General features: G+C 36.6%; 2 protein-coding genes and 1 long non-coding RNA gene across 3 annotated transcripts; 2 read left to right on the top strand and 1 right to left on the bottom strand.

The window, feature by feature from the left end:
- Nucleotides 1-2,489: 2,489 nt before the first annotated feature.
- LOC135596731 (uncharacterized) lies at nucleotides 2,490-17,985 on the top strand. The gene is made up of 8 exons (XM_065088833.1): nucleotides 2,490-2,689; nucleotides 4,075-4,200; nucleotides 6,320-6,418; nucleotides 14,145-14,287; nucleotides 15,569-15,677; nucleotides 16,607-16,714; nucleotides 17,213-17,353; nucleotides 17,435-17,985. Exons 1-8 carry the CDS (start codon nucleotides 2,615-2,617, stop codon nucleotides 17,822-17,824), a joined length of 1,191 nt encoding a protein of 396 aa, XP_064944905.1. The 5' UTR covers nucleotides 2,490-2,614; the 3' UTR covers nucleotides 17,825-17,985.
- Nucleotides 17,986-18,634: 649 nt separating this feature from the next.
- LOC103970092 (uncharacterized) lies at nucleotides 18,635-23,138 on the bottom strand. Its single transcript, XM_009383730.3, has 6 exons — nucleotides 22,702-23,138; nucleotides 22,476-22,620; nucleotides 22,133-22,315; nucleotides 21,962-22,045; nucleotides 19,330-19,411; nucleotides 18,635-19,246 (listed from the first exon to the last, which is right to left on the bottom strand). The coding sequence occupies exons 1-6, from the start codon at nucleotides 22,962-22,964 to the stop codon at nucleotides 18,813-18,815; spliced, it is 1,191 nt and encodes a 396-aa protein (XP_009382005.2). The 5' UTR covers nucleotides 22,965-23,138; the 3' UTR covers nucleotides 18,635-18,812.
- A 133-nt stretch (nucleotides 23,139-23,271) lies between these two features.
- On the top strand, nucleotides 23,272-23,907 carry LOC135596732 (uncharacterized). The gene is made up of 2 exons (XR_010481021.1): nucleotides 23,272-23,461; nucleotides 23,574-23,907. It is a non-coding gene; the product is annotated as an uncharacterized LOC135596732 (long non-coding RNA).
- Nucleotides 23,908-25,211: the final 1,304 nt, after the last annotated feature.

The raw sequence follows: 25,211 nt of genomic DNA, 5'->3' as shown, positions 1-25,211 counted from the left end.
TTCACATCTGGTGTTGCTCTTTTTTGGATTTTGATAGCTATAGACTGGGATGAAGCTAAGTGTAGAATATTAGACCATGTTGTTGTTGTCGTCGTCGTCGTTCATATTCTTAACTTCTATCACAAACGGTGTTGGGCTAAATCTAACCCACACTTGGAGGGGCTAAGCTTCGGTTTAGCAAGGCATTGGCCAATATATTTGTTCTTATAAATATTAGTATCTTATTTTATATTTCTCTTAATAAGAACATTTAGTCTGACGTTCATTGAGGAGTATGAAAATCAAGGATTCATAAGTTCGTCAAGTCTTCCTTATTCTAAGATGCGCCTTTTGAAGCTCACATGTTTCGAAAGTACAAAATCATACGAGTACGCCCATCGTCTAAAGCGAACAATTCTTTATGAGCCTACGAGTCGTACCAATCCCTTATTAGATTAGCGCTAGAAGAAGGGCTCAAGACCTGCACCTTGGTCGAGCAAATCTTGAGCTATGCACCTCGGCTATAGAGCCTTTGGCTATCTTCTGGGAGGGAGCACTGATAAGGTCATTTAGTTTTACATTAGTTGAGGAGTATAAGAACCGGCTCAAAAGTCTCCCGAGTCTCCCTTGCCCTCAGAGGCACATTTTAGAGTTTACATGTTTCGAAAGGATAAAATCGTGTGGATATGTTGTCACTTGCTGAGCTCTATATGCTCATTCCATTGCTATATAAAATTTTCAGGATAACTTATCGCTCCATATGATTCATTAGAAAAGCTATTAGAAATGTTAGGATTCATAAGTTATTTTTCTTTAGTGAGAGAATTCATTTCCCATATAACTTTCCTGGCTTTTAATGGTTTACACAAATCCATATGTGATAATTTAATATATTTATCATTTTTGAAAAAAAAGTTGACCTAAAAAATCTATATTTTGGTATGAGATTCTAAGGGTTTAGATAATCATATTTTGGTATGGGATTCTAAGGATTCATATAATGAGAAAAGTGGACCTTAAGTTATCCTCATAGATGTATAATATACTTGACACTATGGGCTGATAGTCAAAGATGAGAGAAAGGTCAGACTTTTAGTTTTGATCTACTTTGTGGGAGGGAGAAAGCGATATGAAAAAATATAAAAAAAATAGATCAATAAAATTTACAAAATTTAACAGTCAAGCTCATATGCTTGAGAGGGACAATAATAACATTTAGAAAGGCTATCGAAGTTCTTCGAAAAAAATAAAATAAAATGAGAAAGTGTTCGAGAAAGTGGAAGATGACAAGTTCTCGTACCATTTATTGAAAAGCTCTTTAATTTATGAATGATTAATAAGAGGATGACCAAATGTGATAATAATATTAAATATAATATTCTAACTGAGTGGAGATAAGTTTATAGAAATATTTAGTGTGAAGATCGTCATTGTTAAGTCCACTTGAATTAGTCCATTATTTAAGATTTAATTATCTATTAAGTTTAGTAAGATCTCTTTTAGAGTTTTTTTTTATATGAGACTATAAACTTTTCACTCTATTTGTGTAAAATATACTATTTTTTTTCTAAATAATTATAATTATAATTTATATTTATTAATTATTAGGTATCAAAAGCCTTCTCCTCACTTCCTTTTTGGGCCCATCCAAGCTGTCATGTTTATTCTTGCCGGCTCATATAATAATCATTATATTTTATTACTATTTAAAACTTCTTTTTACTATTCACAATCTCAAAAATAGTAATTTACTATTCATAACCCATTTCTTTTTATTTTTACTCTTTTTTTTTCCTTTCTCCTAATCGCGATATATTTTGAGTATTTTATAAATATTCAGAAGGTAATATTTTTGTTAATTTGTAAAAAAAGCATGGAACATACATCTTTTGAGATAATCCTAAAAATATAATAAACATGAACATTTATATCATTAATTTCTACTAACAACACTTGAATGAGAAAAAATAGTTAATATTATACTTATGAATGTTAAGATCTAGAATACCTAAAATATCCATCCAAATATTTGATTGATTATTCTGTAATTGTCTGAAAGATGATATATATTCTGGATATTTTTTAATATTTCAATGAATATCATATTTTGAATATTTTATAATTATCTTAAAGATAATACTCAGTATTTTATAGAGACCTAAAATATGACCTTTTTGGATTAATCTAATTGACTTACAAGATAATGTCTTCTTATAGAATCAATATAGTTCTAAAAATATTAAATAATATAAAAATATAAAAACTATTTCTTATCTCCTTTTTGATTTTTAAATCTTCTCATTTTATCATCCTTTTTTATTATTTTATATCACCTTCAATGATTTAAAAGATAAAAAAAGAGGAGAAGAAAAAAAAATTATAGAAAAAGGAGTGACAAGAATTTTTTAGTACTATATATATATATATATATAAGAATAATTTAGAAATAATTTAGAAATAACAAATATTAAGTCCCTCCCAAATATATATATACTTCCCCCAATCGCCTTGTTGCCCTTTGGGTTCGAACCCCAGATTCGACGACAGCCATCGCCTCTCCATCGCATACTCCGACCGGGCCTCCTCCTCCCTATCGCCGTCCTTTCGATCTCCGATCTCTGCGACTAACAGTGGGATGAAGGGTGGCATCTCGCCGGCGCCGGGGGATTACGCCTACTTCAAGTCGCAAGTCCCGCTCCACAAGATCTCCGTATGATCCTTCCCCTCCCTCCTCTTCTTGTTTGCTCGGGTAGGATCTGTGACGATCGTAGTAGTCTCTGCATCTTTCTTGGCGTCTTCGGAAGGAAGAAAATTTGTTGTTTTCGAATCGGTAGACGTGCAAGAACTGCTGGATCTTGTAGTGATTTTGGTTCCTGGTTGTCGTCTAGGGTTCGTTGTTCTTGAATCGGTAGATGCGCAGGAACGGACGGGTCCTGTAGTCATTTCGCTTTCTCGTTATGCGGGTATTTGCAATTTTTGAACAAGAACTGTCGGATCTGGTGGCGATTTTTGTTTCTTTGCGTTGCGTAGATCGAATTCTTGAATCGGTAGTTCACGAAAGGGCTTGGTTTTCCCAGCGGTTGTTGGAGACGTACATCTTGATTTGGTATCGGTGTATAAGTCGTTCGGCAAATGTTTAAAGTTTGCCCTCAGATCATATCTTAAGACGATTGCCCTCTTTCATATATCATATAGTGATGCTTTTCTTGAATCTTTTTCTTTGTTCTGGGAAGATCTACAATGATCGTCACTATGAGACGGAGATACTTTATTCTTCTTGAATCGATAGATATGCAAGAACTGTTGCATTTTCTAGTGTTGCTGTTGAATTGGTAGATACGCAAGAACTGTTGGGGTCTTATAGTGGTTTTGCTTTCTGGTTGTCAAGTTTGCTTGATTTGGTAGACTCTGTGCTTCACAAATGGTTTGGTTTCTAGTGGTCGTTATTGCCTGATTTGGCATTGAGGCAGCCATTGTTTGCGAGATGTCACAGGTATGCCTTTAGTTCATATTTTGAGTTGATTTCTTTCGTTTTTGATTGGTGCGATGTATCATAGTGATATGTTACAATTTTTCTCTCTGTGTCAATTCAATTATTGTTGCTTTCATTGTTACCCTCTGAATGTTCAAGATTGTTGTTGGAGAAATAGGAAAGGCAGTCTTCCATTTAGTGAGACATATAGATGTCAATTAGCCTATTAAGAAAATTTTGATGTTGCAGAAACTTTAGAATTAGAAGATAGTATGCCATTTTTAAATACCAGGGCACATTTTTAACACGTTGTCTCATTAATTCCTTAATTGTAAAACCCTAAATTGTTTGCATAGATTGACATTGATTCTAGAAATCACTAGATGCATGTATACTCTGTAACGCTACAGAAATCTTTCTACCGATTGCGGATATATCTTGTTTACTAGTTGAAGGATTCACTACTAAAAATTGAAATGATGCAAGAGTAGGTAATAGTGGCCAATGTTGAATTTGTCATAATTTTATACATATTACATATCACAAATTTGATTGTAGTTTGGTTTGTCAAAATTTGTTGATGCCTATTTGTGTCTTACCAATGTGCTTTTAACATTGTGCAGATTGGAAATAAACAATGGAGGTACTATGACTTTGGTCCAAAGGCTGTGCCTCCTCTCATTTGTATTCCTGGAATTGCAGGCACTGCAGATGTCTATTACAAACAGATCAAGTCCCTCTCAATGAAGGTAATATAGGAGAAATATTTTCACTTGTTCTTGCTTTCTATGACTGCAGAAAACTGTCCTTTAGAAAAATTATTTTCATACTAAAGCTGTGTGATTTTGGAAGTTGAAGCCTTCGTGAAAATCTCCATTCCCTTTTATGATAATGCAAAATAATTGTCAAGGAATAAGATCTTTTTGATCTTGGGTCTATGTCTCTGTGCATACTCAAATATGGACATAATATAGTGATGGTTTGGCACTTGCAAGGATTTCACTAATATGTTTGAAGCTGGACCTTGAGAACATTCTTGCATGCTGCAGCTTCATTTGCCTTGTGGACTAGTTGAAATTCAAATCACAACGTGTAATTGGCTATGCATTATCAAATTTTTTTATGCATAATACGAAAGCAAGGTTATATTTTGTCATCTATGGAACTGTAACTGAGAGCAAGTCATACGCATAGAGATACAGAATTTGAGATAAAGTAAAACTATAAGATGAAGTTAAAATAGCATTTTTGAGCTAGGCAAAGGGAAAGCTCTTAGATCCTTTCTTTCTAAAATGAGTCCTGCATTAGTTTTCCCATCAATAACTAGTTTTTCCAAATACAGGAAATGAAAGATAAAGAACATTTTTGTCCAGTTAGTGTGTGTGGTCTATATACAGTATGTTGATGTCATTGGATGAACATGTTTTATGCACATATATTGTGTTCCAATTGTTACTTATATGTTGCTTTTCTAATTTTCTTATTATTACATTTTTTCCTGTTAAATTGATCTAACATTTAGCATCATCATGAACTTATATTAACAAGAAATTATGAACAATAAAACCTATATCAAGTTATTCCATGGAAATCATGAGTGCACATCAGAGCAACAACCTTGGTCATGAGGATTTAAAAGTTGCACTCTTCAGATTTTTACCATCATCTTGATCAAAGCAACTTTTTTACTTGCCACTTACATTGTGTTGTCATGTGTAGGAGTTTGGTAATTTTTGACGCTAAATTTTCTTTAGTTTAGTTTGATAATTTACACTGCTTCTATATCTTGTATTAGCTGTGAACTGTTGTTATCTAAGTGTTAAATTGGGTCTTTGTTTCCCTCATTAGTCCTCCAATCACCTTCTATATCCATGCACTTGCTAAGTTATAAATTCCCTTAAACATAAATATTCAACTATTTGAGGGTGCATTATGACTGTTGCATTTTGAAGATTCTTTACAATGATAACTTAATATTACAGTATCCATGAATGAAAAAATTGGCTTTATCTGGTTTTAATTATTGACATGGCATATTGGAAATGCTGTTGTGTGATCTTTTTCTGGTGCTTTCTGAGTAAGCTAATATTTTCCTTTATTTTGGTTTTAGATGATTATCTTGCCAATGATATGACAGTGTCTTTTCTCTTTAAGGCATTTTAGGGTTTTCTTTCCCTTGATAGGTGTTTCAAGCTCAAGTACTCTCATATTTGATAGATTTATACTTTCACCTTTTTAGTGCCATTCTTATTACCAACTTTTGTCTTACCATGTTTCAAGCTCAAGTATTCTCAGTATGGGCAGCACGTATTGGTCCGACAAGGGACTGGTACGGGCGGTACATGCCAATTTGTCAATACGACCTACCGTACCATGTGGCGGTACATCGGTATGCTTTGGTATGTACTATACCAATGGTTGGTCAGTATATTAGTACGGACCGGTAAGGCGAATCATGTTTTAAGTTTCGATTGTTTTTTACTTTTATGTATGTTAAATAGCATATATTGAAATTTGTATTGTAGCAAAAATCAAGTGATAATAGGCAAGCAGATATCTTTGTTTCTAATCTGTCTTGCCCTCTTTCTAGGTGAAATGTTGTCTTGTATATTATATGAACAGGAAAGGAAAAATTTCCTTGAAATGTTGCATCATAGTTTATGTTACCAGTTCTTTCAGAACATGAAAGTTTGGGTTAATGAATCTGTTTTTTTTTTTTTTTTGAGTCCTATGCCGGAGTCTATTCTGCTTTAGTAGTTGACATTTGTATTATTGTATATAATAAATAGTATCAATCTTATCTGCACAAACTTTTGCTACATGAAACAAGTTGGCACTTGCCAGAGTATGATAGTGCATTCTTTGCAGGGCTACCGAGTAATTTCTGTTGATTTACCACGTGTCTGGAATCACCATGAGTGGGTTCTTTCATTTGAGAAATTCTTGGATACACTCAGTATATATCATGTATGTACCTGCATTTGTTTCACTTAATTTTTGTTGCCTTTAATATCCAATTGCATGAAGGTTGCATTCTTTTAGATTTTAGCAAATTATAAAAAATATACAACATTTTTTTATCATCGGGAATACTTCTTGTTAAGTAGATACACAAGCATCATTTATCAAAAGTCAGGTGCTTGCTATGGAGGCTGTGCAAGACAGAATTATGACAATATATATAATACTTCTGTTCATATAGCTAAGTGCTAACAGCTAAGGCCTCATCTGTGTCTTTTTTTGGTGTTTGAAAGACCAACGGAAGTTTAGTTATTATTTTTATTATTTTCTGAATAGATTTCATTTCTCTAGACTCACAAGTCATTAGCACAGTCATGGTTCAGCCCTGAAAGATTAGTCTGAGGTTGTGAGAGACAAGTGTGAATCACGTAGATTGAGTGGAGTAGGAATCACATAAGGGACTTTGGGTTTGAAATATTATCTATTTAAACTCATATGTATATATTAGCCATTGGTGCTATGGAGGTGCTATTGCTTGAGAGTAGGGTTTTGTGTTTTAGGAAAGGGAGAGGGAGGCAATGTGTGTGTGTGTAAGAGAGAGAGAGAGAGAGAGAGAGAGAGAGAGAGACCCGTGTGGATAAATTTAAAATATATAATTGCACAATATGTAATGTATATTGCTTATAATATTGGTAGGGAGTTGATTTTTTGGGAATGGAGGTGCTACTACTTAAGAGTAGGGTTCATGTTTTAGGATGTTTTAGGCAGTGATTTCAATAGGCGCTCGCCTAGGCACTCGGGCGAGGCGAGGCGAGGCCCGAGCGCCTCGCTTCACTTCCAGGTGGCGTGCTTCAAAGAGGCGCCGCCTGGGCGCTCGCCCGAGCCCAGGCGTCGGGCTCTTTGGGCGAGCGCCTGGGTTAAACCAGGCGACCGAACCAGCGTTTTAGGTCCGGTTCGATCTCCGGTGCTTTAGTTGGTTTAATCGAACCAACTAAAGCACCGATATCAACTGCCGTTGCCCAACCCTAACCTTGCTCGCCGTTCACGCTGTCGCTGCTTGTTGTCGCTGTCGTCGCTCGGGCTCCCGCTGCCGCTTGTCGCTCCCGCTCCCGTTGCCGCTGTCGTCGCTCGTCGCTCTCGTTGCCGTTGCTCACTTTTACTGCTGTCGCTACACCCTCGGTCTTCCCTTACACTCCTCTTCCTTCTCCTATTTCGAAAGTATACTGTTGACAGTATACTAGTAACAGTAATGTATTTGTATTTATTAGATTAATAATATATTATTTTGATTTTAATACTGTTAAATAATTATATTTATTAATTATATTATATATTTTAATATTTTAGCGTCTCGCTTCGCTTGGGCGAGCGCTTTGCGCTCGGGCGTTTTTGGACCTTGGCGCCTTTTGGCGCTTAGCGTTTTTTAAATCACTGGTTTTAGGAGAGGGAGAGAGAGGCAATGTGTGTGTGTGTGTGTGTGTGTGAGAGAGAGAGAGAGAGAGAGAGACTTGGGTGGATAAATAAGAAATATATAGTTGTACAATATGTAATGTATATTGCTTATATATTATGTTTAAATATGTATAAAAGGTTGGCCTAGTGCACACACTTAAATATGTATAATTGACTATGCTATTTGTATTAATATTCTTTCATAAATATGCCCAAATATTATGTATGTATCATATGCAATATAATTTAATATGTAAGTGTTGCCTTGGGGTCAGACTACCATAGTTGGATTGGATCATACTATACAAGTCATTAATTTGAGATTTCAGTTTTTATTTGGAACTAGCAAAATCCAGTCTTGAATTGTTTTGGGTTCCGTTTATTCTGCCGACATGTGTAATCCAAAAATAGGTTTATCACTTTACCTGCCTCCTCTCTTGAGTCCTTTAGTTTCGTAAACTAGTTGGAAATGTTCCTACACACAAGGATTTTAATAATAACAACAATAAAGGTTTACCTCTCGGTAATTGCTGAAAACAGGCAATTACCTGTTGGTAATTCCTAAAACTAAGAGGTCTGTATAGGACGGTAATGATTGAAATTCGATCGTTAACGAGGGGTACCGGTCGGTACACGTCGGATTTAGATCATTATTGAAGTGTACCGGTCGGTACACCCCAGATTTCGATCTGAGGCGTACTGGTCAGTATGCCATGGTATTTTTAGATCATTGGCTCCAGGAATTTTTGGATCATTACCTCCAAGTATTTTTGGAGGTTTTTCAGCTCTTTTTGGGCATACCACCGGTATACCTCGGTGTATCATCGGTATGCTTCTATACGTACTGTATCGAGCATGGCTCAGTACACCGGTACGGACCAAAATTGAGAACCTTGTTCAAAACCTTAGAGATGATGTTGAATAGGAAGATGATCTAGAAGATATTAATGCTAGTGGGAAAAGAGTATATGACAAAATAAGAAAATAAGTTATCACAATCGAGAAGTCTAAAATTTTACAAAAGAAGAGATTGGTGATTAAAGCTATTGGAATATATGGTCCTAAATTAAAACTTCGAAGTATCATGAGTTGAGAGTTTCGTTACTGAAAAAAGAGTTGGACTACACAAATGATTTTTTGAAGGGACATAAGTACGAGCATAGATGCTATATTATGTCATGTGCTGCTTGATACAAGATAAGAATATAATCAATTTTATGATTGATTATTCTTTAGGAACCATGTTTGTGAAATTTAGGGAAAATATATTTGATTTGTTTGACTATGTTGTAGATGAAATTGGAGAATAAAATATCATTCAAGTTATAATGGAAGCAAATATGTTTTAGCTGGTAAAACTTTCCTTTGAATGTTTTAAACTTCTAATTACCCCAAGTCCCCAGTTTGAATGGAAGCTATTATGGGACTCTTGTCAATTTTATTATTCTGTTTTTTAGGTAAATTACTCTATGTAAAAAAGCCAACACTTCTATTGGACTCCTTGCATGACATATTTTATTGATTTAGTGTTAGAGGATATAGGAAAGATTGTAGACTTTAGAAAGAACAATTTGTGTTGTTGGATTTACATATAATCGTACTATTGCTTTAAATATGATGAGAAAATTCATAAGCAATAAAGATTTGGTGATGTATGATGTCACATGTTTTGCTACTTTATTTTTAATATTACAAAGTGTTCACTAACAAAAGCACCGACTAATGGGTGACAGGTAAAAAGACAAAAGATGCAAAAAAAAACAAGAGACAATTGATTTTACCTTAATGCTATCCTTTTAGATCCATATGGTCATAAAAAGTAATGGACCCTCTTGTTCGAGTTCTTTGGCTCGCAGATAATAAGAAGTCAGTGATGAGATATATTTATGAGGTTATGGATAGAGGTAAGGAAATAATTCAAATTTTTTTGGTGGAGATAAAGAGAAGTATAAGGATATTTATGTAATCATATATAAATGATGAGAATGTCAACTTCATTTTCCATCACATACAACAAGATAATTCAAAATTCTTTTTATAAGAACTCTTATTGAGTTTGATATAGAAGTTGTATTTGAATTATATTAATGCATTGCAAGATTAGCTGTCAACTTTGAAGTTCTCAACAATTAATTATCGTTATATAAGAATGTTATAGGTCTATTTGAAATTTCTTTGGTAATTTAATGGAGGGAATTAAGTCCCAAGGTATTTATAACTTTATTATAATTAACATCGTGTAAATTTTTGAAGCATGTTTGTGTTAATAACAATTTTTAAAAGCGCTAATTGTCAAAGTCCCAAAACGCTCGAGGCTCCTGAGCAAAGCAAAGCGCTCACAAATATTGAAATTTAAAAAAAATATATTACGATTTATAAATATGATTATAAAAATAAAAATGCCATATCAAATTGAAATCATATAAAGTACCAAATCACATTATCCATCTTTTAATAATAAAAATATCAAAACAATAAAGTTTTATATCAAATTCAATGATCATTATAATCAACATCATCATTGTTAAACATGTCATCTTTCTCTTCTTCTTCCTCTTGTCCATCTTTCTCAAAATATGTTTCCTTCTCTTTAACAATGATAGGTGATGAAATTAAGGCTTTTGTACTCATTTTTGCTTTCGTCATTTGTTTTGTGTATGTGTTTAATTTTTTGACACCTAAGGTTCTTGTCATATCTCCCAATGTCAAATTGTTATCTTCAAATACAAGTTCATCTTCTGCATCTTACAAGTTCGCACTCATTTCCCAAGTCAATCACTTATTTAAATCATCAATGTCTTGTAATGAGTTTAGATTAATACTATTTTACAAATTATAATGAGTCTTCCTTGATTATACTTTATATGGACCAGATCATGCAATTGTTGATGCCATAATTGATTTCTTCTCTTTGTGTGAATCTGTCATGTCATATGAATTAAAGATATATTAATACATCTATCTAAAAAAAAGAATAGATTAGCTGAAACAAAAATATTCTTAACTTACATTCACAAAGACATTCTAATTTCGCTCAACATGTAACACTACAAGTCAAACTAAGAAATTTGATAACCAATTGCTACATGTTCAAGGTTGAATTTCTAAATAGATCCCACCATTTAGATGCAAAATTTAACTTTATTATTAAAAATAATATACTATATACATTTACATGATATCAATTATATAAAGTTATAAATACCTAAGGATTTAGTTGTCCATGACCGAACTGTCATATGAATTCCAAAAAGGCACTTAACATTCTTATATAAAGATAATTTGTGTTTGATCTTATATTGCACCTCAATGCTTGGAACCATTCAATTCATTGATATAACTTAGTTACAACTACATTAAGCTGAAGTTGGCATTCCTATAAAAGAATTTTGGATTCAAATAATGTCCTGTTGCATGTGGTGAACGATGAAGCTGGTATTCCTATCTTTTGTCAATGATTGTAAATATATCCTTATACTTTTCTTCATTTCCACTAAAGGACTTTTGAATCGTTTTCTTGGCTCTATTCATAGCCTCATAAATATATTCCATTGTAGGCTTTTTTTCATTTCTCAGGTTGTGTTTTTGACGGTACACACTTTGTAACGTCAAAAATTGACAAATCAAATGAAACTATATCTCACCAATTCCTTGATGCTTGTGAATTCTCTCATCATATTCAAAGCCCTAGTATAATCATAGAGAATTCGAACAAGAGGACCCATTACTTCTAATGCATACATCATACGATTCCAATAAGATGACACCAAAGATAATATTATTTGATCTCTTACCATTCACATCTTTTGTTCATTTATTTGTCATCCCTTTTTTTGAGGTAAACATAATTCAAAAGTTGTACTTTTGCCTGTCCACACTTTGCTGTGTCAAAAATGAAGTGACAAATTGAGTAACACCATACTGCACCAATTTCTTGATGCTTATGATTTACTTTTGTTATGTTCAAAGACCCAATATGATTATATATAAATCCAGTGACAATCATCCGCTGGCAATCACCTGCTCTATGGTTTTGATGTCTACAATCTTTCCGATATCCTCTAATATTGTCTCAAAACAATATGTCATGTATAGAGTCTAATACAAGTGTGACCTTTTTTTTATTAGAGTAATTTATCTAGACAAGAGGAGAATAAAATTGAATAAAATTTATCTTCTATTCAAATTTGAGAATTGTAGTTAAAAGATTAGAACAATCAAAGAAAAAGTCTTACTAGCTAAAACATAGTTGACCATCATATTCCTTTATCTCCTATCGGTGCAAGCATATGACATATTAGACCAAATATGCTTTTTCCATGCATCCTTGTGAACCTTCAACAAATCATGTGTAGTCCAACTCTTTCAATAATGGAACTCTTAACTCATAATAACTTGGAGGTTTTAATTTAGGATTGTATCTTCCAACAACTTCAATCATCAGTTTAAATTTGCCTAAACAAGAAGCATTGAAGGGAATTCCAACTTGGTAGAAGAAGCGAGCAATATACTAAATTGTTTTTACCTTTATATTTGTTTATCTTAATTTTTCTCCTTTTTTTCTTTGTATAATATTCTCTGTTTCTTGAAACATATACAAGTCCATTGGTCTCTTCTTTTGTGAAATTTTAGACTTTTTAGCAATAACAATTTCTTTTCATCTTCTATTAGATAATGTTTTTTCATTAGCATTAATATTTTTTAGATCATCTTTCTCTTCAATAATCTCCAAGATTCTGAATATCATCATCCTTTGGTAGAATACTATAAGATTTGATCATTTGCGTCTTTCTATCATTCATGTCTGAGTCACATAGACACCGTTTTCAAGCTAATGCATTTTTGAAGTTTCGACTTGATGTTGTTTTGCATCAAAAGTGCCACTTCTAGTAGTTTTCTTGCAGAAAATGTAAGTCATGATATTACGATCTTTGGGATCCTTTAAATTGTTGTATTTCCAACCTTATCCTTTCTTAAGTTTTTTTGTCAATGATTCTTCTGAGTTACTAAATACACTTGTCATACTTCTTGAAATACGGAAAGAATTCAACATTGAAGGCAAAATTTGTAGAAATATGTTAATATCAACTGATCATGTAAGAATGCTGCAACTATACGGTGTTGTTTGTTCTAGTAGGGTACTCAATTTAAGTTTATTGCTATCAGGGTGATGGAAAGTCCTAACAGGGTGCTGTTATGTCTTAATATGGTGCTCTTATGTCTTACCGGGGTGCTACAACTATACAGTGTTGTTATGTCTTAACAGGGTGCTCTTATGTCCTAATGGGGTGCTGTTTTGTCTTCAGTTTCTAACAAATTTTCAAGATGAAATCATTTATAGGAAATAGAAGCAGAGATCTAAGTTGCAGAGTTACTGTTACCACATCCTTAAAGAGAAAGAGGATGAGATTGATAAGTTGATGATCACCGATTGGCGAAGGTAGCAGTGTGTATGGCGGAGCCAAGGAGGAAGGCAGCGGATTATGCCACCTTGGCTGAGGAAGGCAGCAGCCTATGGTGTAGGAAGGCTGCGGTCTTGAGCCCAGGCAGGGTTCATGCAACTGCAGTGGTGTGTAGGGTGGATGAAGCCAGCAGTTGACGGTGTAAGACGGAGGAAGAGAGCAATCAACGACATACGACGGAGGAATGAAGCAGTAGGTCGGAGGAATAAACGAAGATGTCGATGTCGGGTTTCTCTTCTGGTAGTAGGGAAAAGGTTGGGCATAGGGGGTTGAATTAGTTGGTTCGACTGAACTAACTAATTCAATTTGATGAACTTAGGCTAACCCAAGCTTCGATTGACTCTGGCGCAAGCTTGAGTCGCCCAATGCCTCGACACATGCCCGAGCTACTCCCTTAGACCCTCTTCGAGATGCTTGGGCCTTGCTTCGCCTAGGCGCATAGGCAAGCATCCGAGTGCCTTTTCAAAACAAGTGGAGGTAGTGCTTCCATTTAGGAGCCCTAGAGGGGGATGGGTGGATTGCATTTCTTGGTAGAGCTATCATAGGTATTGACCAATCCACCTGTTTTAGCATGCCATCATTATTATAAGAAAATAGGCTCTAAAGCAGTTTTCTTGGTTCTTTACAATATTCATCGCGAGAAGAATCCAACACACGTTAATTGTGAAATATAAAAACACTCAGAAAGATGGAGGATATGCGATTCACATTATTGGTAATAATGTTTTGAGCTGTACTTTTGTTCCATCCAAATCTCATTTAATGCATATGTTACCACAAATTGGGTTTTAGTTAGTGATGACCTGACTGTATGATAGGTACACATCTATGGAACATCGCTTGGTGGGTTCCTTGCATTAGTGTTTGCTCAACACCGACCAAGGCGGGTTAAGTCATTGGTTCTTTCAAATGCATTTTTGGAGACACACAAGTTTGCTGCTGCCATGCCATGGTCTCCAGTGTATGATCTCTTGCCTTTACTGCATGTTGATTAAATCAAGTTTGAAGTGCTTTTACTAATATCTTTTTTTAGTAACTACTACTCTTTGGGTTGACAAATGTTAATAATTGTGAGTGACAACTGTTTTTTCATTTATTTGTTTTCTTTCATTCTTGCACTCTATTTTTCCACACATTCTATTCACACTCTCTCTCAAGCCCTCTCTCTTTCTACCCTCCTCTGCTGTCACCTTCTCATCTTCCCTGCCATGTTGCCACTGCCTCTGCCTTTTGCCATGTCACCACCATCTCCTCATCCGACTATTTCACCAGCACATATCTTCCTTCATCTCCTTGTCCTCCCCCATCCACCATCTTGTCTACCTCTTCCTTTTCTACCTTCTCCTCCTCTGCTAGTCATCCTTCCCCTCCCTTTTTAGCATGGACAAGACCAACCGTCTTGAGTGTTGGTTCGTCGATGCATACTGGAATCGTGATGGTCTGATCCCCGATGGTATTTGACCAAGGTTTTAAAACTTGCTCAGAACTATGACTATGCAGCAATAATAATTTAAATAATGAGCTACTAAAACAACAAGCCATAATGTCCCAACTAAATGATGGCTACTGCAGATGCAAAATTTCTTGTTATTTAGGATAAGTAAAACTCTGACCAAAATAGGTGCTTAGATAGTTGGTCAAGTAATCTGCTTATGCAATATCTATTGCTTGTATCAGTAATTGTGTACCATTTATTTCAGATGAAGCTGGAGACACCTCTATAACTTCCTTCTAATACTTTCTTTTTTGACAAAAAAGTCAGCTTGTTCAAATGGTTTATATGGTGCCAATGTTTTTTTGAAATAAACTTAATGCCCAAATGTTAAGCATTTTTTTGTACCAAAACTATGGTGGGAGCCCATCCTGTCCTAATATAAGCTGTTTAGTAGCTACTAAATTTTTTTCAGAGCTTCTTGATTGCTAAGTTTTTGAAACATAATGTTTTGTTTTGGCAATTACTCATGTTTATAATGGAATAACCCATGGATTTATAATGGAATAACCCATGGATTTGTTCCTTGTAAAGCTCCAATGAATCTTTGGTTTTCAGCATATTATCAGACATTGTTGGTTTATTCCTGCCGTAGACTGTCCTGTGTTGTAACGTGATTGCACATTATTTGCATGTGTTGTGCTGACAAAACTTAAAATCATGCAGATATCATTTTGATAACTGATGACCATCACAAGTCGCATCTTTCTTTTCTTCCTGTCTTTAGACTCCCCTATTTTGATGTTGCAGTGTTAACTGGACACCTTCATTTTTGCTGAAGCGGTACATCTTATCAGGAATTCGTGATGGTCCACATGAACCATTCATTGCCGACTCAGTGGACTTTGTTGTTGGGCAGGTATTCACAATTTATGTTGTTCATATCCTTGTTGTGGTCCGTTTTCTAATGACTTCGATGGTTTAAGCTGAATATATTTTCATGGTGTTCTTAGTTTACAAGTGTCGAGTATGCATATAATGCAATAATGTCATTGAAAATTTATCTATTATATTAATGAGAAAAGGGAATTTATTGTTTCAGTCAAACATATTCCATGAATCCTCTTTTACTTCATTTATCTGTCAGCTTTGTCAGATTAAATGCATATTCAGTTGCATCTGGCATATTGTGCAATTGCTAAATGGAACTGGTATTTCCGGGTTATTTTAACATTATCATGCAGGTGGTCGAAGTTGTTTACTTTTCATGTCCTCTCTTCTGGTTTGTTCATGTGTATATCTGTTCAACTACATGTATTTTGATCTCTTCTGGAATCTGCTTTTATCTTCCGTTACCATTCTTCATTCGAGGTATTAAAGGATAAATACCATAAAGAGATTGGTTGTCATCTCTGAATATCAGCCAGGCTCGTTTTTTGGACATTTTCAACATTTCACCAATTTCTTGAGGACCCTGGGGAGCTGATATATTATCGATACAAAAAGATGTATAATTTCTGGTATGTATTTCACATGCGTTATTTAGGTGGGCGAGAGTCCAGCTAAGACCATTCAATACTAGAGTACTAGTGGGAGCTAGGCATGGTTGACTTGTCCTGATTTGCATCTTGTGCATTCCTTTTCATGGGTTTAGCATTGAAGGATGCCCTCAAACTTTTTGCACAATGATAATATTTTCTATTGGTTTGCTGAATCAAGAAATTCGCATGTATTTGTGTATGTGCATTATCAGTTGCCATATTCCTTTATTTTCCTTTCTTTTAATAAACACAAGCACATTTTAGTTTTTGTGTTTTCTTGTAATATTCCGAAACACTTAATTTGCAGGTAGAAACATTGTCAAGGGATGATCTATCGTCAAGGTTAAAGTTGAATGCTAACGTTGCATCAGTTGGTCCTCTTTTGGTCTCAGATTCCTTCATCACTATTATGGATGTATGTTACGTTCCTGAGTAAATTTTATCAAAAACTATTTAAAAGGATTGGGATGTTATTGATTTAACCAGAAAATTTGCTTCATACAGAGTTCAACAGTGAAATTATCCATTAGCCCTACAAATAGTTGAGGCATTACATTTCGTTGTTGCGTATTTAGCTTATTAGATATTCTTGGGTCTGGTTCTCCTCTTTGGTTTAGTTCTCGTGTGGCTTTTTCATTGTTTCATCATATTGCTGATTTCATACCTACGATTTTGCTGAAAACAGGTCTAACATCACATAGGAGTAACCAAAAAGAGAAATTCTCTGTGCTGTGCAGCAACAGCATTGTCTAAGCTAGGAATTATCCCTCATGTTAGCCACTGTTATTCTAGCATACAGGCAGTATAATTTAGAAGCATCCATTTTGACTGAAACGGTCACACATTTATTAAGTTATGAGGATCTAGTAAGTTGGTGGGGTACCATGTTAACTACTGCTGCCATGTCTTGCAGACGAATGACTACTGTGCTGTTCCGCAACAGCTGAAAGATCAAGTGAGTGAAAGATTTCCTGGAGCCAGACGTGCCATCCTGAAAACAGGTGGCGATTTCCCCTTTCTTTCTCGTCCAGATGAGGTCAACCTGTACCTTCAGGTACTCAAAACCTACAGATCCGTTAGAGCCTCGAAGCAAAAGTTTTGGATTTTCTTTCGTACTTAACAACTGATCTGGCAGCTTCATCTAAGATGGGTTGGTGTTGAGGCACAGCCAGACAAGGTTCTAAGAATTCCAGGAGATGACGGTGATAATGGAAGGTCCAATTATGAGAGCAGAGGTGGAGAGCATTTTGACGATCTGCCAGGACCTGCAAATATTGGGGGCAGCAATAGTGCGCATCAGCCTGAATCTTCGGGACCCAGCCGAGACAGCGATGGTTCTCCTCAGCCTGAACCTTCAGGGCCGACTGATCATACCTCAAATGAAAGGTTGAGCAGTAAAGAAATTGGAAACATGACAGTACTTGATACATTTCCTTCTCTCATCCAAGCATCGGTTGTCCTCGCAATGCTGCAGCACCTCGTGACTGAACCCTGTATTACTTGGAAACCGGTACTCAATGTTTAGAATAGAAGTATTGTAAAAAGAAAAAAAAGAAGGGCAAATCACATTGTGTTCGTTCCACGAGTGTTGGTTGGTACATACTTGTAACATATGCATTTGTTTGACAAAGTGTCTTTGGGGCTGTGATCTCATGTGGTTGACATAATGAAATTGTCATACGTAAATATGTGGCTATAACTAAGAGATAACGATCGATTGGCCTGTCATTATTATGCTTAATTTTGTGAAAATGAGAATAGCATGATGATGCCAAAAGCCATGTGAAAAGAAAATTTAGGATCTGAATACAAATAATTGGTATATCTTTTTATTCACACGTGTGACGTATCAGATAAATTGTATATTAGAATTTCTTTTTCTATTCTCAACTTTTCGTTTTTGATACCCTACTTTGCAATGTCTGTGAAGAAAGGAATAATTCCGCAAAAGAACAATTTTTCTGATGTCCATTGTCAATCTATTACAAATGCCTTTTTCACAATATAATGATGCCATTTGCAATCATAATTGAATGGATTCTCATCACTTTCCCAACTCTTTTGTACACATTTTTCTCATATAAATCTGATGGGACATTTTTCTCACATTAATCTGATGAATCTTCTCTGGATCAATTACAAAATAGAGAGAGAGAGAGAGAGAGAGAGAGAGGAGGAGGATACTCGACACATCAACATCGCATCTCCCCGACCACAAACCTGTGAGTTCTTCCGGACTGCTGCTTGCTGAGAAATCAATGAAACTGAGAAGGCCACGTACACCTTTACAATGTAGACCACAAGAAGCACATGAGATACCGACGGAACAAAGTAATAGAGGATGAAATGATGCTCTGTTTTTGGGATTTCTTTTCAAAAAGGTTCAGAATGTCTTTCTATTTGCATCTACTTCTACAACCACGTCACATGAGAGGGGAAGACTGTAAACACAATGGTAATTGGTGCGCAGAGATGCTTAATTATATATTCATCTACAGATTTTTCACTCCAGATCACAATCTTTTCCCAATCTTGGCAAACCTTCTCACAACTCCAAAAATGACAGCCTTTGTCAACAGGCCATGGTCAAGGGTGTAGGCCATGGCTACAGCACCACCAACCAGAAGGATCTTGGGTATGCTACAGGCCAAGTTCTGTTTCTCTGCTTCCACAATCTCAGCTGATGCATCGCTGCTGATCTCAAATGATCTCAACTGCTCGGCATCAATCTTGGAGTTGATCTGTGCCATGAAAACAAACCGAGATGGTGGTTCGTTGGTCCTCCTGGCAGCTTGGTAGGCTCGCAGGCCAGGTTCGATCTTCTTGACACAGCCCCACATACCCTGCCGAACTCCCAGCTTTGCAATTTCCCATGGAATGCCCATATCCTCATGGTGAAACAGAAGAACCTCGCAGGCAGTCATCTGACCATCTCTTTTTGATTCAGCTGGATATGAAGCACGAAAAAGTGAATGTGACCACCTGTTATCTACTTGCTGATGAAAAACAAACCTATGAATAGCTCCTTACCTGGACGAATGCACCAGCTGGAATAATACAAGTCAACGCGTCTTGGTTTGTTGCGCCTAGGTACATCCAAGCATGGGATTCCCTAAAAGATAATACAATGGGAGATTGGTCAATTCAAATGTCACATTCACCTTGGGAAATATGTTGCTGTATTTGTTCCCATTTTAGTGGAAGAACACACAAATTAAAGCTCATTTTTCAAGCTTACACAATGCTAGGACTCAAGCAGCTGCTCCAGCAATTGTGCAATCACAAGTACAAATCTAAATACCATGGAAAGTGTCAGAGGAATGCAGCAGACCGATCTGCTGTAAATGAACAAAAGGTGTACCAGGCAGGTTAAGTTGCAACAATCACAAAATTATGATGACCATAATGGCCACAAAGAATAGAAAAATTCAGATTCATGCCTTTCTCGATAACAAAGTTAATAGAATCAAAAGAAAATTCCTGAAGAACTTCTTACTAAAAGCTTCTGAATTTAGCTTTATTTAAGAAGATTTTCAGTTAACAAATTGGTATTGAGGAAAAGCTTGAGATTCTTGACATCCTATGTTATTTGTATTAATTATAAGGCATTAATTAAGAATTTTATATCATTAATAAGGTTTTTAAAGTCTATGTCAATGATTTATTTTGAAAAACACATTAATAAACTAAGTGATTAATTAGTGAATTTGCATTAATTAATACTGAAAAAAAAATTCTATTAATTAATTTTGGATAACTATGGAGGCCAAACAAACAACAGAGAATAAAGCTATTGATCATCAAAACATAATTCCAAAAAACCTTACTGATAAGATATTCTCCTAAAACAGAAATCATTTTCTCGCTTGGGATAAAACACAAATCGCAAGTTCTGTTACATGTAATTCAACTTTGGTGCTGAAGCAGGTGCTGAAGCACATTCTGGACCTTAACAAGCTAATCTTAAGATGATATTACAGTATCAAAGCTACTAGAGATGCATAAGAAAATTGTACCAACAAGTTCAATAATAAAATAAGAGCTACACATTTGTATTCAAGTTATTTAACACCTTGATTGAGCTGAATGTGTACAACCAGATGCATCAAAGAAAACAACCAAACAACCAACATCATCATATAATCATTCTGCTTGGAATTTATCACACATTAATTTATGTTCATTGCATGTAAGATTTCTTCACTTCCCTCGATCATATACCATTACTTCCACAAACTACATTCAGTTTTCTTCAATGAAGCATGAAATTCAATCATTATAAATAATACTCATACACTCATATGTCAGATTTTGGAAACAAAAGAGAAAATATATGAATAATTGCAATAAAAAGACATGATATGTGGCATCACAAGCCACAGATGCTTGACAATTAGAAGTGTTAGTTATGGATTATAGTATATGGTAACAAGTAAACTAACAAGCATTGCTAACCTATTCATCAGAAAGAAATTTAATTCCAAAGATATAATAATCCAAAATTTATGAAAGGATAAAATCATCAGTAGCTTTATTGAAAATGATCTGATGCTCAATACCGTCTCTACTTTATAATGTATCTGAAATTACAACACTTTGGTGCTTCTAAAAATTTCTCACTGTCCATTTGTGACAATGGTTATGACACAATAATTAATTGGTGGATTATCTGCAGCTTTTTGTCAATTGTACTAGGATGACCTCTAGTAGCAGACCCTTGATATAGGATGACCTTTAAGTACCATTCACTTCCACTGGCTATTTAAAATAAAAGCAATTGACATTTAAAAGGAGAATCCTATTACTTGCTTCTCGAACCAACAACATTTGCCTATTTGACTACCCTCCCTTATGGTTCCATGGTTCCTCTTCCCATTTATCATGAATGAATCTTCTTATCCTCATCAAGACAGTAGATGTGGTTCTTGAAGTTAATTCTGGCAAAACTCATTTCATGCTTCCCCAACACAATAATAAGTCATGTGCTTCTTCCTTCTTAATTCCAACTGAAATTAAATCAGATGTACGATAGCCATGGCAAAGTCTTTTATTGAATGTGAGAAAGGCTTTGGTATCATTTCATAATGATAGGAAATATAGTAAGAAATTATAAGAGCATACAAGTAGTCAATCTTCCAGTGTTTAGTCTTTTAGATATATGGTAGATATTTTTTTTTTATTAGTTGTATTACCATCCTACATACTTGAGCACAATCCAATTGCATATCTTTCTTGTCCATCGTTAAAAGATCAATATTCAGAAAACATCAAGTCCACAAAATAAGTAAAGTACCTCTGTGATATCCCTAAATGATTACTTTTCAATAGTTATCCAAAAACTTGATACCTCAATGAAATAGAAACATGAATCCGACAAGCATTCGACTGGTATCCTATCCACCATGTAACCTACACAGGTTAGTAAGCATATTTCTAATTAAAATTTTTTAGGGGGACTCCATTTGGTGTTTCTTTAGGTTCATAAATTATCGCAATACTCTCTTCATCAACTGAAAAAATGGCATCATGTTTTTTCACATCCCTTGTTGAAATAGCATTTAGCTCATTTTATGCATCAAATTTAGTTGTGCAAAGAGCAAAAGCCATTGTCCAGAGATGACAACATTCATTCTCGTATGCGTTGGAAACATCTTTTCAGTACCTTTGTTATGCAGTAGTAAGTCCTTCCTGATTCCCATATGCGGCGTCCAATGATATACTCCCTATCGCTACAAAAGAAAGGAAACTGCACAGAAAGAAAGATGATAAACAAACATGACAAGCAGTAAAATCAGTCCCTGCATTTGTAAAAAAAATCCATCATGATTCATACCTTGCGAACCCATTGAACCACCATCGTCCCTGTCGTTGGGCACTCCTTCAATGTGGTGTGCTGGAGGAGCATATCATCCCAACCATTCTTGATCCGGAACTCGTCATCCCAGAAGAAATCCCTCAGAATTTCCGGTGTTGCGTCCTCGTATACAGTGCTGCTACGGTACTGCGGCGGACCCGTCTAGCATGAAAACACCAAATTATGCCAACTGACCCAGTGCATCCTCGAAAGGGCATTATCACGAACAACGAAACAACAATTACATAAATTCTCGACCGGAAGAACATACATCCAACTTTCAGTGACCAAAGTATTCGCATGTACAAGTTGCAGCTTTTACCTCAGGATCTCTCCGCCACGCTAGATACCTCATGTTGGGCAAGGACTTGTCCATCATCTTGTGCCACACCGGGCCCCCATCCGTCACCTCCACCAGCCGACACAGGTGCTCCAAGTCTTCCTCGGTGACCGCCAGCTTCTCGCTCCTGCGAACCCCCAAAAGGACACGATTTGGCCAAAGAAGAAGAGAAAGGAATCAAACTTCGACCACAGGTCAAAACATCTACCTATCACCGTCCGCCTTCGTCGGCGCCGTCGCCACGGACGAGTCGGGGCCAGCAGAACACGACGGCTGAGGGGGAGGCGCGGAATCGGGATTCAACGCGCGAACCAGCCCGGCAGCCCAGCCTGGCCGCCACGCCCATCCAAGAAGCAGCCCGGCGAGGACGGCGATCCAGAGGGGGGCGGCGAACATCGCGAGCTCCACGGCGACGTCCGCGAAGTTGGGCTTCCGCGAGATTTCAACCAGAGCTTCCAGAATCAGAGCCATGAAGGGCGGGGAAGAAACCCTAAAAGAGGATAAGGAACAAAAAGAGACCCCCTCAACCGCAGTGGGAGGCAATGGGGGAAAAAGGAAACAGACTCTCTTAAGTAATGGATTTTTGGATAGGGATTGGAACCGAAGCGGAGGAGATCGGAGGATGTGGCGGAGGAGGAGATCAAGCGATTGGGGATAAGGCGAGAGCGGCGGAGAGGCGTGGGATTGGGTTTGGCATAGGGACCCACCAACCCGGCCCTATTTTGTTGGTGGGACCGAAGCCAATAACAACGCACGGACGTTTGCTTGCAAGGCGAGTGACGGTTATCAGTCGGTAGGTCGCATTGGGGGGTGCGCGGTGGCCGGGATTGGCCTCGACGAACCCAGTCACCGTCGACAACATTGCGCGACGGCGGCGATTGGCCTCGACGAATCCAATCACCGTCGATAACCTTGCGCGACGGCGGCGATTGGCCTCGACGAACCCAATCTTCTTCGGCTGACTCTCGGTGTGTCTCGATTGGTTATTATTATTCACGCAATTGGCTGTTCAAAGCACACAAAACAAGTTCTTTTTTGTCAATTCTGACAAACATTTTACGGCAAAAAAACTGATATCAGCTCGATCTAAATTTTCCCACGTATGCGCTCGGAGATGATTTTGGACGATCAAGGAATTGTGGATTTGTTGTTGCTGTTATGGTTGAAGAGCCGATTCACCGTCTGTGGCATCGGCTTTGTGACGATGAGTCGTTTGCGAGAATGCCTGGCTAACATTTCGTAGTGGGAATTTGTCTCGCTCTCTCTGTTTGACTGCTTCATGTGTTTCGACTGGAATCACAAAATAGCTTCCTTTGTTTGATTGCATGATCTGTTTTGAGTAGAACCACAGCATTGTGAGAGGAAACTGAAGTCATTTGAAATAGTAGTATTTCTGAGGCAGTGATTCCATGCACAGAGTTTGACGACAAACAAATGGAGAGGGACTCCTTGTTTCTATAGGAGGATGAGAAAGTGAAGGAAAGGGCTGAAGGTATATGTCCCTGATCGATCAACTAGTTGAGCATTTCAACCATCTCGAGAAGAGAATCCAAGAGCAATAATAATGAGTACATTAACCATTTTCTCATACACTTGTCTTGTTCTTGGGGTCAACCATTAACCTCAATGTAGAGCTGTTGAGTTCTATTTTTAATGAGTCATGCAGTGATTGTGAACCAAGTGATTCTATATGTAATGTAAAAAAAAAATTTATATTAGGATTGAAATCAAATAACATTAGATCGATTTTACGATGATTACCTTTTGATACCATATGAAAATAATCTTGTGTGATCTGTAAAGACACCGATCTAAAATCACTATCAATCTACGAGGAAAACTAGACTATCCTTCTACTATTTTTCTATCATTTCATAGGATCACTTAAATTGATGGAGCACGAAAATTGAGAGAGAAATTATAATATCTTAATTGTATCCTAAGCCTAGAGATCTTGTCTATTTATAGGTATTTAGAAAATTTATTATATTCATAATCTCCTGAGATGAGATGCAATTGATACACACACAATCTAATAATAAATTTTAATTTTATTCATAAATAACTTATTTTTGCTCGAGTCCCTTATCACATTTGTTGGTTTTTGGTCATCCCACCACTTTTGAAATGTGATTAAAGGCTTACCCAAACCGATGTTTCAGACTCTTCTTCAATTTAATGAATGAATAATCAAGCTAAAAGCATTAAGAAACGTAGAAGAAAAGATGAGAAGAAAAAGGTGAAACGAGTTGGAGGGATGACTACAAACTATAAAGAAAGCAAATTGGAGAGTTCCCAGAATCATGCCGGTCTGCTCACGTGATCGCCCACTTCCATCGGATCCGCCGGCCACGGAAGTTTCAGCACCAGACTGCGATGACCCTCGTAGTAAATAATCACTTAAAAATGACTGCAACAATTCGCCTTCCTCCACCGGCTTTTGCCCACCCTACGGGCTTTGACCTCAGATAATTACAAGTCTCAGGAGGAGTTCATGCATGCGGTTGATCTTGTGAAGCCCACCATATCATGATCCCGTTTGTTGGGGGAGGAAGAGCGGCGGTGCTGCTGCTGGTGGTAACGATGATGGTCGTCGCGCGACCAGCTTTTCTGCGCTCGTCATTGGTGGCGGAGGGCGCTCGGTGTGCCGCCTTCCTCGACCTGGCTCCTCTCTCGGTCTCGGTCCCGCCGACTGCGTTTGACAGCCATCAGAACCAT

This window comes from Musa acuminata, chromosome BXJ1-11, assembly GCF_036884655.1.
Source record: "Musa acuminata AAA Group cultivar baxijiao chromosome BXJ1-11, Cavendish_Baxijiao_AAA, whole genome shotgun sequence".
NCBI lineage: Eukaryota > Viridiplantae > Streptophyta > Magnoliopsida > Zingiberales > Musaceae > Musa > Musa acuminata.
This window is presented reverse-complemented; position numbering and strand designations above follow the sequence as displayed.

What these genes read in the sequence shown, in the direction of transcription:
- LOC135596731 (XM_065088833.1), top strand. Translation starts at nt 2,615, where the DNA reads ATGAAGGGTGGCATCTCGCCGGCGCCGGGGGATTACGCCTACTTCAAG. An exon ending in TGGACTTTGTTGTTGGGCAG is followed by an intron (nt 15,678 to 16,606) that starts GTATTCACAATT and finishes CTTAATTTGCAG; the next exon opens with GTAGAAACATTGTCAAGGGA. An exon ending in CCTTCATCACTATTATGGAT is followed by an intron (nt 16,715 to 17,212) that starts GTATGTTACGTT and finishes CATGTCTTGCAG; the next exon opens with ACGAATGACTACTGTGCTGT.
- LOC103970092 (XM_009383730.3), bottom strand. Translation starts at nt 22,964, where the DNA reads ATGGCTCTGATTCTGGAAGCTCTGGTTGAAATCTCGCGGAAGCCCAAC. An exon ending in ACGAAGGCGGACGGTGATAG is followed by an intron (nt 22,621 to 22,701) that starts GTAGATGTTTTG and finishes GGGGGTTCGCAG; the next exon opens with GAGCGAGAAGCTGGCGGTCA. An exon ending in CGTGGCGGAGAGATCCTGAG is followed by an intron (nt 22,316 to 22,475) that starts GTAAAAGCTGCA and finishes TTTTCATGCTAG; the next exon opens with ACGGGTCCGCCGCAGTACCG.